The sequence below is a fragment of the Etheostoma spectabile genome, chromosome 3 (assembly GCF_008692095.1).
Source record: "Etheostoma spectabile isolate EspeVRDwgs_2016 chromosome 3, UIUC_Espe_1.0, whole genome shotgun sequence".
Taxonomy (NCBI): domain Eukaryota; kingdom Metazoa; phylum Chordata; class Actinopteri; order Perciformes; family Percidae; genus Etheostoma; species Etheostoma spectabile.
In genome coordinates this window covers 13269323-13285758 of record NC_045735.1, presented here as the reverse complement: position 1 = coordinate 13285758, position 16436 = coordinate 13269323, and the positions used below count along the sequence as shown (strand labels likewise).

Here is a 16436-nt window from a genome sequence, read left to right as displayed (position 1 = left end):
CCCCCCCCCCCCCCCCAGCTGCAAGGTTGAACACTTTGCACTCTTGATTCTATAATTATCTCTACACGTCACAACCACTCAGGTTCATTATGCCATCTTCTTCTCCACCTCAGTTTCCTCCCCTCACGTGCCTTGTTTTTGTAGTCAGAAGCTACATTAAAAATAGCCCAACAGAGACAGGGTTTTTGACACTGAGAGAGCCTGTACTCCAGCTGATTCTCTTTTCATGTTGGCTTTTTTTCTCCCAGCTCCCTCAGATGTCTCCTCTCTGTTGATGAGAGAAGTCTGAGCTTTCATCCCTACTTTACTTGTTCTTCCATCTTTTTATTTTAAGAACATGTGCAATGGATTAGTTCCCCCTCTGAAAGCATTTGGATTAAGATGTGTGGTTTGCAACAGAGAGGGTGATGAAAAAGAAGGAGACAGAGGAAGAGCAGGAATTGATAAGGAGAACAAAAATAAGAGGAAGTTCTGTAAAGAGCAAAAGTGGGGAAACACTGAAGGAGTCCAAGGAGGAAACACATGCATCATATTTTGTCTGTGTTGCACTAAACGTCAGTGAAGTTTGAGTCTTGTTGGTGTTTGGTATTAACCATCTATGCATCTTCATGTGTGATAGTTTGTGTAGTAAAGCTTCTTGGTAAGCTGTTACTGGTCGTTTATTGTCCATCTCATTTAAAAAATAAAGAAAAACTGTCTCGATGTTGCCATGCGGCTGTGGCTCAGTGGTAGAGCGGTTGCCTGCCATTCGGAAGGTTGGTGGTTCGATCCCCGCCCCTGCAGTCATTGTCGAAGTGTCCTTGGGCAAGACACTGAACCCCGAGTTGCCCCCGGTGCTGCGCATCCGAGTGTGTATGTGTGTGAATGTTTATCTGATGAGCAGGTGGCACCTTGTACGGCAGCCCCTGCCACAGTGTGTGAATGGTGAATGTTCCCTGTAGATGTAAAAGCGCTTTGAGCAGTTGTTAAGACTGGAAAAGCGCTATATAAATTGGACTTCACACAGCATTCTGGGATGGTAGAAAAACATTCTCTGGTTTATTGGCATTTCTTTAAACCAATCACAATTGTCTTTGGTGGTGCTAGGCACCAGGACAAGCCGCGGTGCCGCTGCAAATTAACCTTGGGAAGGAACTTGTATTGGTGGAACATGTACGTTCAAAAGTTGTTTTAGTCGTGCAACAGAAAACTCAAATTGGACAAATAGCTGTATGGACTTACCCTGCAGAGATCTGATAAAAGGTTAACCATAGTTCTCATAAATCGACCAAAGTTTAAAATGCCAACACAAATGAGTGAAATGCGTTGGAATTTCCGTCGGCAACGGAGCAGTCCAGGAAGTAGAACGTCAAGGATATATAGTAGACTAGTTGATCTGTCACACACACCTGTTAGTGGTGACATAATATCTTAACCCCATTCACACCATTAAAATGCGGTCTGTATCTGGATACACTCGAAGATGGAAATAAAAACCTGCCGTTATAGACCGCAGAGATACACAATGAATAAATTAAATGAGCACACATTCAGACAGTCTGCCCTCACAGGCATTGATGATGTTGTACTTGGCTGCACACACAAAAAGTAATCAAAGTTGTTGTGTAAAAATAAAAGAAGAGCTCTATAGAGAAGTTCACACACTTCTTATTTTCACAGCTCAGCAGACCAGGCCAATCTGCAGAAATTGGCTGTGGTCTTTACATGCTGTTGGATAATTCAACAAGCACTTGGTTTAAAGCATAATGTTTGTGTTGGGATTGTGTGTTTAAGTCATACATCTTAAATTGCACTATTAAAATCTGGGTGTATTCACACATGCAATAAATTCAATACTTTCAAAGTCAGTCAATGTATTGTTTGTGGAAATTAAAAGTGCTTAATCTTGTACTGTAGGATGCAAAAAAAATACATATCTGTGCAACAGCAAAAAATCAAACTGATCAGTGTTAAGAGCATGAAGATCATGCTCATATCACTGATCCAACATCTAAATTTAGAAAGTGAAGGTGATGAAGGGGATTGTGTTGAAATACTATTTGGGTCACCTTTTAAGGTCGCATGCACAACACCCAAACAGCAAAAATCTGATGGATAATGTGGGAGTTTTGTTTCTGCCAAAACCAAAATACTTCAAGCTTAATATTTCTTCTTGTCTCATACACATGCTTCTACTAAAGTTACAAGTTATTTGATCAAAATTGCAACCAGTGACATAACATAAGAAAAGTAACATACATATACATAGGGAAGGGAATCATTAAATAAAATGTAATACTGGTACAGATACCAATACCGTGATTTTGGTACCAGTTCCAGAATCCAAAGTTCAACTTTGTCCAAGTCAAAGTGGTTTTACTAATTACATTTATACAGAGAGTAAAGGAGAATGATGTCATTCTATTCAGTTTGTCTAAAAAGGGTTCTCAGACTTACTGTAGCTTCTGAGGATTGAAAATGGGAATGATTCAGTGTGTTAAGTACATATATTTGTTGTTTACACTGATGCTTATGGCTTTTGTTGGTTCTGAAGCTTTTCTCCCTGATGATAGTTTGATTTGTTTTGGTGTGATAATCTGTAGCTTATTTTTTTTAAATGTTGTAACGGGTATTTGTATTATCACTAGGTACATGTTTAAGAATTAATTTTTGCTGTCTTAGCACACCTCATTGTAACTACTTACTTTAAAGAAAATATTTAGCTGGCAAAACTGATTTCCTCAACTGAGAAGCATGAAATTAGATGATACAGTGCATAACCGCACAGAGGGCTTTAATAGTTGGTGAAAAGCTGAGGTTTGAGGGCTTTGTGAACATGTTTAGTCACTCAAAATGCTCAAATATATAGAAATGTTAAATCAGATCATTTACATGTTTCATATTTTAGGCAAGGCCTAGCAAGTGTTTGTTATCATTATGTGTTTCCTGTGGATTGCATAATTACACAGAGATTGGGTTTGGGATATTGTTAGGAGTTGAATGAAACCAAATGGCATCTGGAGGAAGAGAAGTAACGTGGTAGCTGATAACAGCATGTACAAATCTTCTTTGAGGTAGAGGGCACACTGAAAATGAGCATTCCATTTGGCAGATCCTTTCAGCAGAGTGAAGACATACACTTTGGCCACCATACGAATCCTCAAAAGCGTACTTCTCTCTCTCTCCCTCTCTTGCTCTCTCTCTCTCTCTGTCTCTCTCTCTCTCTCTCTCTCTCTCTCTCTCTCTCTCTCTCTTTCTCTCTCGCACACGCTCACTCACGTACCCATGCATGCACGCACAGGTACACACACACACACACACACACACACACACACACACACACACACACACACACACACAAAGATCTCATCAGGATCCCTGCCTAGAGAGCTGAAGGTCACGACCTCCCCACCCCTCTGATTATATATGTTTGTTGTAGAACATAGCTATTGCTCACAATACTCTCTTTTTGCTGCTAAGGTGATGGAGCTGACAGCTGTCTCAAGTGTTAATTGGAAATCTGGAGTGCGTGTGTGTGTGTGTGTGCGTGTGTGTGGTTCCTAATTAGCCTACCGCTCTGATCTTAACAGACTTCCACTCAAATGTCCTGTAGAGGAAGAAGGTGATGTCTTTCTTTCTTACAAGTGGTCCTCCGGCTCCTCTGACCCGTGCCAGCAGCCTTTGATACGATCGCTCTCGGTTAGATCAGCTGAGGCCACGTCACCTTTACCTGGCCGAAGGCCTGCACAGATGGTCTGTTCCTGAGGGGCATTATTTGTCACTAAAAATACACAGTGAGAACACACACAGAATAGCTGTCATATGTCAAAGTAATTATGTAAGCATGATTTTATTTATAGCATATGATTTGAATCATTGCATTCTTTATATTTTAGCTCCCAGTGAAATGATGTATGCTGTTTCTTTTAAAATGTCAAAAAATTAAATTTTTTGCGAGGGTTGTCATTAATGTTATTCATTAGTATTAGTATATTATTATATATTTAAACATATTTTTTTATTTGCACAATTGGATAATTAAAAACTAGTAAGCTGGCTTGATTACAAAAAATATAGCATACAACTTTAGAGCTGCAATATTTGGGAAAAAATGGGTCATTGTGACTATGTGTCATATCAGGCTTATTGACAAAGCAGCTCCCCTCAGCCCTATGGAGTGCTTTAGCTTCTTTAAGCTCATTGAAATATTTTGGTTCACTGTCACATCTCTTATCAGCCTTGTTTCCAGGCACTGCTGGCAGCAAACAAGCGCTGATGAACTGTACTCTACCTGCCCAGCACCAAACAGCTAGTTGGTAAACATAGTGGAACACTTTTAAGAGTTCCATAGTCACATATTTCCCTCAGGAGTTGATAAAAGCAAAAACTGTTGCCTGAAAACACCCACCAACTCGCCATTTTAACTTTAAGGTGAATAAATGTCACAGTTGTGTTTACGGCTTGTTGTGCTGCCCCCGGATGGCCAAAAAATAAATATATGCAGTTGTAAGTGATCAAATAAGTCCAGAAAGTATTCATTTAAAACACAATTTTATTAACACATCACAAATTACTAAACAACCTGATGAATATATAGGCATTACATCTAATTTGATCTTATCACATATATAGGCCTATCATATTGATGTGTATATCAGCTGGCAAGCAACAACAAATTGCCATAATATAGATACAGTGATACAATTTCATGGTTTTTCCACTAGAAAACGATCTTATAGCAAAGTTTAAGGCATCATAAATTAATGTTGGTAATGTTATGTGTTGATGTGGTTGATCATTAGATTTCAAAGTATCTCAATAATCCAGTACCCGCAAGGTTCTGTACACAACATGAAATATGTTCCAATGTGTTAAAAAAGCTGTATCAGTTACCACAGGACAATGTGACTGAACATTCAAATCCACTCTTTGTAATTAAACACAGGATGATACACTGAAGACGTTGATATTTCCATGGGGACTATGGCTTGGTCACACATAGGCCAACAGTAATAGGATGCACACATCTGCTGTTGCTGTTTGCTTGAAAATAAGCACTTGAAATGTGTTCAGGGATGTTGGTTTTTTTTGTGCTTATTGAAGATGCAGGTTAATCATAAAATCTGCTGCACTTACCTTCACAATTGTGGACATTCTCATGCAGCTGATAGTTTGAATGATAGCTGACACTAGAGTGTCCTTCTGTCCTATTAAAGCCTGTGTGTCTTCTCTTTAGATCAATCATTTGTTTCAGATGTGGAGATATTTTGTTACTATTCATTTAGCCTTTATTAATTACTAATTTCACTGTTGTTGCTGCTGCTATCAATCAATCAGTTTATGGAGAGAGTTAGTACTATTTTCTCCATTTTCAGTGTAGCCTTCAGGAAGCAGTTAACTTAGGTTCATATTCATTGTATTGGTAGCAAAACAGATACGTACTTGTGCGCTTGCGTCCATTCATTGACACGTGCGCGCAATGTCTATATCACTGCCCTTGCCTGCGTCGTGCAGCTCATTACGTTTTGATCCTTTCGGGGCTCCTGCGCCTGCACTCAGCACTTGGCGGAGAGACGCGCAGGGCAGGCAGTGGTGTGCCGCTACTGCTGCTGGTACCGTGAGGCTCAGTTCACCACAGTCCTTCTCCAGTCACGGTAAACAGTCAGGGATTCCTTTAGTGCTCGGCCGGGGATGCGCATCTGGACCTGAGGGTCCCGGGGACAATTACGCATCGAGGTGCTGCGCTCTCTCTGTCTCTGTCTCCCAGCCCCCACAGACGAAATAATCGCACCGGTTAAGGACAGTTTTGCTGTTTGTTTTTGACAGAATGGCAGGGGCAGATTGCCTTCTGAAAACGCCGAGGTAAGAGGCTATTTAAAAATATTAATGGTCATATTCCCAAACGAAAATCAACAATGTTTTTGGCACTTCAATTGTACGTTTGCATGGTATTCAGAAGCGAACATCTACTTTTTGTTAAATCTATACTGCCACTCCAATATTCTCCTACATTTCGCATACGGATTCGCTGTTTTAACAGGCTCTTGAAAAAGCCTATAGTAATTTAGATAATTGTACAAAAGCCCTGGGGTGATGTGAGTGTGATGTTTGACGTTGTATTGAATCAAAGCTTAGTGATATTTTGACTGCGCAAAGTGTGAGTTTGTGTTTAGTGTTGGAAAAAGGCGCACCAACATTCACGCAGTGTTGCAGCAAAGCCGCTTTCACAGTCGACTGTCAGTGTTTGCAGTAAACAAGATGCTTCAGTTTGCCTGTCCTGAATAATAGAAACGTGTGGCAGTGAAGAAAAGTGCATAACAGTCGCGTTTAAAATTGAAATGCTTGTTGTTTAAAAATTAAATAAAAAGCTTTAGTCCTCTGTCTGTTTTTCCTCCGAGCTAAAATGGAAGGTTTCTGCAGCTACAGGACCTAAACCTGCACCTTGCTTATTTTGTGCAGTTAAACTCTTTCCAAAGCAGTGAAATCCGAAGGCTTGCCTGCACCACTGAATTGGCACAATGCTTTCATACTAAATTACAACAGTGGACCAGTGGCAGTCCTTGAAAGAGAGACATTTCATGGGTTAATTGTGTCCTCCACACAGACGGATGTCTGCTGGGTACCTCGGACCCGGGAGCCCCGGGAGCGCCAGAGCTCACCGATCTGTCAATCATCACCGTGTCGTGATGGAAAGGTCGTTAAGCAGCAAAGATTAGAAAAAATGTCGTGCATGACAAATCTTATACTGCTGGTCTTCAATTTTTGCAGAAATAATTCACAATTTGCATGAAATCCACAGACAGACCAGTAGGCAATACTGTTTTTTCTTTTAGGGGGGGGCTTTACAGTGTTTTTCACTCCCACTTTTTTACAGTGTCGTTCGTTTCCAATATACTGCATGCATCCAACATATTAGAATAGAATAGAATAGAATATCTTTATTGTCATTGTAACAGATACAACAAAATTAAGTGCAGTCCTTGTCAGTGCCAAACAACTATGAGGTAATGTATACCTAAATAAATACCTAAATAAAAAATGCTACTACTGCATACATATAATAATTCTATAATATTACCTTGTGTGTGTGTGTGTGTGTGTGTGTTAAAAGCAAATTATATCCACTCATCACCAGTGCATCATGTCTTTCAGTGTCCGGCCAGTTATTTACATCAGTCATGTTCATTAACTGCAAATACTGTAGATACAGTTGTGTGATCCCTTGGGGGCTTTCAAAATTAAATGCTTTTTAATTTGCTTGAAATATGTGGCTTACAGGAAAAAAAAACAGCTGCTCCTATTTAAATATGCATCCCTAGCCTCGTTTTTTAAAATTGATTCTCATTAATGCAATTCCAAATAAGCTTTGATTTGGCTTATCTCAGTGAAAGCATGCACGGAGGATAATGATGCCTTCCTGGGATATTTGAGCTTGCTATGTTGTGTTTTGGCTTGCCGTAGTCTGACAGACATTTCCATTATTGTTGAAGAAATTTGTGTTATGAATGAAGGTCACTTCTTGTTTTTCCCTGTTGTTTTCCCAAATAATCCTCCATCACCATTGCTGTCAAATTTCATGATTTGGTAAAGTAGCAGTGCATTTTTGACAGTTGAATGCCAGGATGCATACAATATAGCCTGATAGCCTTCTAAAAAAACATGCAGTGGGCTTTATTAAGGAGAGTCTGTGTCATGAGTGTGTTTATGCAGAGAGAGAAGACATCAAAGAAAGAAACATTTAGCAGGTGCTGCAATTGCTTCTCATAAATAATATGAGAAAAAAGGCCTTGATATCTAGAGCAACACCTACCATTCTTTGCACTATTCATGATCATTTCATGACAATTTATTGAGGTATCACATTGGTTGTCCATAAACATTACATTTAGTTGGGCGTTAGAGTTTTGCTAGCCTGGGTAATAATAAAGGGAAGGAATTAAGCATTTGGCTCAAAATATTGATATCATTCTCCTGTCCGACGATAGCTGGTTAATTCATTGGACAAATGCCTCAGCTGTACTGGATGAACAGATGTGACCGGCTATGGGTCGCTCCCAGATTACTGATCCCGGACTTTATAAAAATGGAGGTGTTCGACACTTGACAATAACTTGCTCTGACAAAGTCAACTCTTGCCCTTTTTGCCTTGCAGTAACTTCCAGTCGTCTGCCATGTTTGAAGGCTCAGAGGCCGTCAGGGTGGAGGGAGGCAGCACAGAGAGCACCGTGGCGTCGTCCATCAGCGCCTGCAAGAAGGTAAAAAAGGATGGATGTGTTCATCTATCTACCTGTGGGTCCCTCTGTCTGTCTGCCGTGTGACCACTCGTCAACTACTTAATGTCTTCTTTTCTCTGTTCATGTGCCCATGCACCTGACATCATATCTGCCTCCCCATTAGTGCAACGATTTTCATTTCCTCCTCCCAGTGGTGCCTGTCACACCCAGGGGTTGTGCAATAAGAGGAACAGCCAGGCTCTCAGGTCAGCCCAGTACATTTATCATCCCCCAGTGACAGAAAGACAGGATGGGAAATAGCACAGATGAGTGGGCTGAGGTGGAGGCTATTGAATTTCCTTTCAAATTGTGTGTAGTTATATTTGTGTGCGTAGCTTACTTTGTGTGTTTGTGTGTGTGTGTGTGTGTGTGTGTGTGTGTGTGGTTCCTAATTAGCCTACCGCTCTGATCTTAACTGACTTCCACTCAAATGTCCTGTAGAGGCACAAGGTGATGTCTTTCTTTCTTTCCTCCGGCTCCTCTGACCCGTGCCAGCAGCCTTTGATACGATCGCTCTCGGTTAGATCAGCTGAGGCCACGTCACCTTTACCTGGCCGAAGGCACAGATGGTCTGTTCCTGAGGGGCATTATTTGTCACTAAAAATACACAGTGAGAACACACACAGAATATCTTTCATATGTCAAAGTAATTATGTAAGAATGATTTATTGATAGCATGTAATTTGAATCTTTTATCTGCTGAACATATGTGGTTTCCTCTGCTTTTACAAATAAATAAAAAATCTACCATATGGCCAAACCCTAGCACTGCAATAAGCATCAAGTGAATCTCTTTTTTTACCCTTGTAAATAAATTGGTATTGTAATTAGATAGTTATTAAAAAAGCAAAATCAATAATTAATGACAAATAAGTATGTCGGTCCTGACACTTGTCTGTCATTAACAAAGGCAGCCCAATGGCTGCAGACTTCTTCCTGAAGGCTTCATTAAAATGGCCTTCCAGGGAGGAGGTATACTGTGCAGTGTCTGGTTAACTGACAGATTGTTGGTCTTGTGCCGTGGACACTTATCCTGAAATAAAGGGCCTGGAGAAAGGTCAAATGATCCCAACAACCAGAAGGGAAAAAGCAGATGAAAAATTTGTGTCTCTGTTCTACTCTACCTGAGCATGGGTTTATCTGTGTGCTGTAGGTGCTATGCAGTAACAGTGTGCTGGACTCGTCGGAGTACTGGCTGAGGAATGAGAAAGCTCTGTGCAGACTCAGCCTGCTGGACGACGACACAGAGGGCAGCTGCACCATGGTGAGTAGCATACTGTGGATGATGAAACATTCGCACCCTTTTGGCCACAAAGATGGAGCAAGTCATCTCTAGTGAAGCGTCTCAAAGCTTGAGAGCATGCTTGTTTGTAACTTCAAATGACAGCGAGGTTGACGAGTGGAATTTGAAGACAGATATGATGTGACAACTAAAAACCGCACTTTCTTCAATATGCTTTCTGTGAGTGGCTTCTGGGCATGGATACGTTTGGTGAAAAAGTTTTTGCAGCAGGTTCTTGGTTCCCCTTTCCTGCTGTTTAGTAAACAGTTATTTTTCTTAAGGTTTGCTGAGTCACTTTATATACTGTATTTTGACAAACCTGATTTAGGCAAATGAAACCAAGTTGTGCAAATGTAAGATATTGCTCATCTTTAATTTTTCCTTTGAAATAATTTTGAAAATCTAACAATTGAATGATAATTTCCCTCTATTAACATGCAATATTCTTGTTGTAAACTGACAATACTTTAGTAGAGACGGACGACCCAACCAGCATTGCAGTCAGAAACCAGCATTTTGAGACCAATTATGCATCAGCAGTATTTGTAAAAGTTACTGGGAGAGCTGGAGTTGATGATACTTATACCTGAACACCTGTGATAGACTTTAAAGCTACATTGTGTTAGAATTTCCACATCTAGCGGTGAAATTGTTTGTGCCAACCAACTGAATTTCACTTTCTAGCCGCTCCCCCCCCCCCCATTCTGAGCGCATTCTAGCTCTTACGGTGGCCAAACCCGAAATTAGCTACGACTTTGTCCGTAAGTGTCCCTACCAGTGTAATAATAGTTTTACGTGATTTTGGTTCCATTCATTTGCTAACATCAGCCATCCGGTTCCCATACATATGCAAGCTAATGTTAGTAAGTATCAGTCCTATCGTTATTCTGTACATTGTACGAGATTGATAGTGTAAGGCAATGTTTACAACGTAAGAGAGAAGTAAATATTTCTCTGAGCAGTATGAACAATGTCACTGAAACCGAAATTAGCTCTTAGTATCTCCATCGTTTACGTGCAGCTGTTTAAGTTTCAAGCTGTAGAAAGTCTGTTTTACAACTGCACATGACGTGAGTCTTCTGCCAGGGAAATCGCGACACGTATAATTATGTTTATGTTACAAGGTAGACAATCCTTTTTCCTCATTGACGCGAGGAAAAGTACCCTAGACGTCATTCTAGCGTGGCACAACCATGCTATAGTTAGCCAAGCAAGTAGCAACTATAAAACTTCTAATTTACCCAAATAGGCAGAATTACCTGTTGACAAGAAAGCAGGCAACTTTGGCGTCCCTTATAAAATCCTTGCTCTTTCCATCTTGGAAAACCCACTTCAATATTATACTTTGGTCTTGTTGCTTGTCGCGTTGTTGTTTTAATTCTCTTTTTAATTTAGTTACATGTCCTTGAGAATAGGCGCAACATGCTTTAAAATCTGTCGACTCCAAAATAATCTTCTCCCCTCCCTCCCTTTCTGGCATTCGTCACTGCTTTTCAGCCTTGAATAAAGTCTTAAAGTGCTTTGCTCATGGGCTTTGATGGAAGGGAAATATCCACTTAAATAACTATACATTCATTCACAAATGAAAATTCCATCCACAATGTTTCTTATGTTGTCAGTCTATGCCAATGCCGCATTTTGTACAAGTGTTCCTCTCACTGAGACGTGTTGGCATTGTTGCCGGTTCTGTGAATGAAAAAAGGATTTAGGTTGTGTTTTGCATTCTTGAAAATGAGTTGAATTTTATTTGCATGGAAAACTAATTTGCATAATATAATTTCTCACAATCTCTTTGCTGCCTTAAATATACCAGAGGATGTAAACTATGCAATTTCATTCTGCGGAAAGATTGTTAAAAGCTCAGTTTAGTCTCAGCAGGGAGTTTATCAAAGGAAGTTGGTTTTGGCATTCCTGTGTCGATTTTATCACAGAAAAACAACTATCATCTCTACTGTATCAACAACTCTCACAGTTTGACTCCTACCTTTGAATGTGAGAAGGACACTCTCGCTGGAATTTTAGTCCTCTGTCCGCTCTACTCTCCGCTCTCTGGACTCTCATAATGACAGGCATGTCATCTCCGATAACTGTACACATTGGTTGTTAATGAGCCAATTTTTCAGGCTGTCCTTGCTTTCTTTTCAGTGCATGCTGGGATAGATTTAGCAGAGCTACAACACCATGACAAAATTATAATTGTTGTTTGAGCTGACATGGAGGGGCTGACTCTTTCACATCCTGCAATCAGATTTTATGATTCAAGCTTCTGAGTCTATTTCTCTAACTATTAAGTTGCTATTTATAGTTTTTAATCATGGTGTGTTTTTAGTCTTTATAACACTAATTGGCACAATTTGCCAAACATTTTTAAGCTTGCAGCGACCATTTCACATTTCCATTCTTTACATGTTATCATACATCACAACAGTTAGTAAGGAATATGCACATTTTGAGGCAAGAAGTGGCAATTGCAACAGAAATATATTATAAATATGTATAAATGACACCGAAGATAACATACTAGAATTGGCTCTTAAACATTAGACATTAATGAAATGAAGAAGGGTGATAATTGTCAACACACATTACTCATTTTTTTTCCCTGAACATTTTCTGAAGAATTCGATGTTTAGCAAGGATATTCAGTACGTGTTTGGATTACTAAGGACATTGTTGGTTGTTTAGGCAAGGATGTGGGAAAATACATCAAGAAATAATGCAAAAAAAAGGGAAAAACTTTTAGCTGTAGAGGACACACATGCTTAATCCTCTCTGTCGCCCAATTCAAATGTGTCACCTTTGATCACTCACTCATTGTAAATTGCAAGTTAAGCATGACTTGCATTCCGAATGTACATCTGTCAGTGGCTTAGAGGCAGGCTCTCAAAGCAGCCGTTTGATTTCCTAAAGTGTATCAATTCAATTTCACAACAGATGTGGAATATATTAACTGCATCAACACTATAAATAAAATATATGAACGCTGCATCAAGACCTGGATTTTTTTTTCATAGAAGATAAGGTTCTGTTCAAGATCCTGTAGATGGGCCACATTAAAGACAGTGCCTGAAATGCATAATCTTTAATACCATCGTCTGAAATGTAGTTTAAAAAAAAGAAAAAGAATAATATGATCACCAACGCTTCAGTGATAGCCTAATAATCAGTCTGAATTTCATTTCCTCAGGGGTGTAATCAGTTCTCTCACCTTTGGTTGCAAAATACCTCCTATGATTACTACTTTTCTGAAATGATAACTGTAGACTTTGAGCAGCACTATCTTTGACCTACAACTCATTGATCAGAGCCTCAGCTTAGTGATCCAGGTTTAATTGTAAGAGCAGTGGGGTCAGTCTTACAGATTTGGATGAAGTCTGGTCCTAAATTCCCACAGAACGATACAGAAATACGTAGTGATCAGTAGTGTAGTCTACGTGATACGCAGGTATACGTAGTATACCCACTAAGAAATCTCCAGGATTTCCATTTACCCACATAAAATGTGCAAAAATATATTTTTGTGACAGAACTTTCCCTTCAGATATTTTGTATTTGCAAATATGGGGTTTGAGTAATGTGACAGCAAACTAAACTAACAGCTCAGAACACGCAGAGAGACTTTTCTCATCTTTCATCGAACCGCTCCTCACTGAGCACAGTGCGTAGAGTGTGCTTAGCGACCGGGCCCAAATGCTAACCCCCAACCAACACTAATGCCAGCTTCCCCCCTTCACCACACATTTAAGACAAATATAAGTATTCTATCCTTTTTGCTTTGGGGTCAACTTTTCTGATGCAGGCTTAGGTCCCTGATGTGAAACTGCTTTGTCTTCCATTATATTTTTGTATATTATAAATTGAATGTCTTCTGTGTTTTCCTTCTCATAGGATGAATAAATGTATTTCCACCATAAATTGGTGCATAAAAGTGCATAAGAATGCAGGAAATTAGTCTTTGATGCTCAAAATAACCCTGGCGGAGGACACCCAGACCCACCCAGACCCACACTTTGATACTCCCCCCATTCTCCTACAACATGTTTGATAATCACCAAGGTAACAGGAATAGCAGTAATTTAGCAAAGAGCACCATTCTCACACGCTAACTGTATGTCACACCTTGTAAGTATGAGCAATGTTCCTTAACCTCCCAAACACCAGCTGGGACAAAATGTACACAGGACTCAAATTACTGTGAATTTTCAGAGATGTGACATTAGAGATGTTTTTTATGTCTGATACAGCTCCCAGTATATACTGATACAAGTTGAGGCCAAACAGTATTTATTCATTACTGTTTAGTGGATTTTTAGTTGGTAAACGGCCTGTACATCAGCCCAACATGCCTCACTAATCATTAGACAGAGTCCTGTAAAGTAAATTGATGTATGGATGGCTCTTTTCGTTCTCATCATTTAAATTTATCTTAAATTACTGTGTGTGATGGCTGGTAATTTGAAAATAATGACTTGAAAACATCACTCTTAGAACAGTCCACAGTCCAAACTTGTACCTGAGTTTTTGATTACGCAGACAATTTCATCTTCATTGTTCTTTTGTGAAATGTAAAAGCAAAGCAGCTTCATCTTCGGCTTTTGTTTCAACAAGACAATGGTTGTTTGTTTTCCTGACTTGTGCATGCTCTCTATGAATCAGAGGGAACTTTAATGCGAGTGCGAGCAGATGCGGCCCGTCCTCCCCGCAGCATGGCCCTCAGACTCTGATGTGACAGATCGCTGCTCTAACTCTCAAGTCTCCGTTCGTTTTTTTTCACAGCCAATCAATCATACAGGACTATATGATAGATGACACTGTATTAGAAATAAATTATTCTGTCCTGGCCTGAACTGTTGGGAGGCAGAGTGTTGAAAATTGAGAGAAAAAAGTGAAAAAGAAGAGGGTGAGACGTTGAACACTGATTCAAAGAGAATGAGATAAAGTCGTTGATCAAGTACACACTGTTCACATCTTTATTCAAAGACAGTGCATTTCTTTACATTTAGTGGTTAAATACTTGAAGCAAAAAATCAGATGACTGGGAAGCAGCTCAGTCAGAGGAAAAAAGCCTGGACAACTTTAATGTGTAGCGATGATTTCATCATATGTTCCTGTTATGCTTTGTGACCAGCTGATGTTTTGCATTTTATTAGCACATACTTAGAGAGAAAAAAGTGAAAAAGAAGAGGGTGAGACGTTGAACGCTGATTCACACAGCGGGGCACACAGACATTAGAAACTGTTCGTGGAGAGTGATACAGAAAGATTCAGACCACAGGGTAATTAGAGGAATTTGATTGTTTTCTTTTTGCTGACTTTGCATTTATAATGCATTTATTTATTTGCAATTATAGTAGTTTGAGGGGTTTACTGGGCTGTACTGAAAGCTTACTATAAATCTCAATATCAAAATGAACCCATAGTAGTCCATTAGGTTGACTTTTCTAAGAAATGTGTAAAAAATATCCTTTGTTTACATATTAAGGAACAGGAATAGTCCAAAAGTGTGAGAGTGGAAGGCCAAAAACTTTGGGCTAAATATAAGACAGAAAGCTTTGGATTTCCTGTGCTTCGCTCTATCACCCACCTCTGGCTGCATCTTGTTGTCACATTTGATCACTCATGTTTAAATGCATGAAGTCAGAGACAGACAGACAGATACAGTGAAGTGTCATGTTGCTGTGATAGTCACACTGAATTTCATCACACCCCTGACAGATTTGACAGCATTTAGAAGGGAAAGGCACATAGTTCAATCATTCAGGAGAGACAAGTGAAAGTAATGAAGTAAAGAAATAAAGATTAATATTTATTATAACAGATGATACGTCAGTATTTGGGGGGTTGGGTTAATAGTTATTTTTTTAGCATTTTTAGCATTTTTTAGCATGACTTGGATGATAGGCTAACAATGTAGGTGTGTCGACGAGCTATTGGATAGATGACAACAGCTTATAAGATAATTGACAGCCTCGGACAGGACAGCAAGTAATAATGAGAGAGCATGTGTGAGAGGATTGAATGCAGATGCGTAAGAAATAAAGAAGGCCTAAAGATGCAAAGGTATAGTCTCCCTGACTGAATTTATGCTATAGCTTAATTTACAAAATTTCTGAGCAGATGATTTATATGTTTCATTTTTTTATTGATCTCTTTTTTACTTTTGTGCAACTCAAAGAATGAGATTGCAGTTGTTTTTTAAGAATATGCACCACATTTTTCAAATGCAGAAATTCTGGTTCACCCACAGTATTCCTCCTCACGCTGTCCCTTCCTCTGAATATCTGTCTTCCTGCTTTGAACCTGGAGTCCCTGGAGGAGAGGGAATATTCATCACTGGATTCAAACACTTCACACTCAGGGAGTATGTTGTGTCCTGACCTGTCCCTTCCCGGCCCAGAGAGAGGGAGACTAGAATAAATATGCCATCCGTCGCAGCAGAAGCGCTGACTTACACCGGGATCATAGCAGGAAGACAAACCTTTCTTCTTTCTTTTTCCTTTTACTTTAGACTGTCCATCTGACAGTATGAAAAATTACAGTCTTTGGTGCAGGTTGTGCTCTAAAAATTAGATCTACTTACTTTAAAGTCGAAACCCTCATCTAAAGAAATAGGTAATAATAGTTATAATTATGTGTTGACTATATTAGTTATTATGTGTTTCGGGTAACTATTGTTAAGGCAGCTTTAGAAGGAGATTTAATGAATGACAGTGATGGAGTGGATCAGAGAACTGTTGGAGGCTTTCAACGTCAGTTGACTTTACCTCAATTAAAGAGCATCTTAACACACAGTTTTAACTTAAACACACATGTCCCCTTCACAAATGCAGAGAATGCAGTCAGACAGACAGACAGACAGACAGACAGACAGACAGACAGACAGACAGACAGACAGACAGACA

The 16436-nt window shown here is 39.6% G+C and overlaps 1 protein-coding gene and 1 long non-coding RNA gene across 5 annotated transcripts in view; one reads left to right on the top strand and one right to left on the bottom strand.

Annotated features, from left to right (window-relative positions):
* sphkap (SPHK1 interactor, AKAP domain containing) overlaps nucleotides 1-16436 on the top strand; it is a 120756-nt gene that overhangs the window by 80476 nt on the left and 23844 nt on the right. The window contains exons 1-4 of one of the 4 annotated variants that reach the window (XM_032511248.1): nucleotides 5493-5841; nucleotides 6584-6673; nucleotides 8132-8234; nucleotides 9406-9516. In XM_032511248.1, the coding sequence (XP_032367139.1) occupies nucleotides 5807-5841; nucleotides 6584-6673; nucleotides 8132-8234; nucleotides 9406-9516 (339 nt within the window). In that variant the 5' untranslated portion in view covers nucleotides 5493-5806. Of the gene's footprint in view, nucleotides 1-5492; nucleotides 5842-6583; nucleotides 6674-8131; nucleotides 8235-9405; nucleotides 9517-16436 lie in introns of those variants that run through there. The other 3 variants (XM_032511265.1, XM_032511257.1, XM_032511255.1) reach the window with 3 other exon arrangements.
* Nucleotides 10595-16436, bottom strand: part of LOC116686398 (uncharacterized) — a 20814-nt gene continuing 14972 nt past the window's right edge. The window contains exons 3-4 of the long non-coding RNA XR_004331242.1: nucleotides 16129-16134; nucleotides 10595-10843 (exon numbers count right to left, since the gene is read on the bottom strand). This is a non-coding gene — a long non-coding RNA (uncharacterized LOC116686398). The remainder of the gene's footprint in view (nucleotides 10844-16128; nucleotides 16135-16436) is intronic.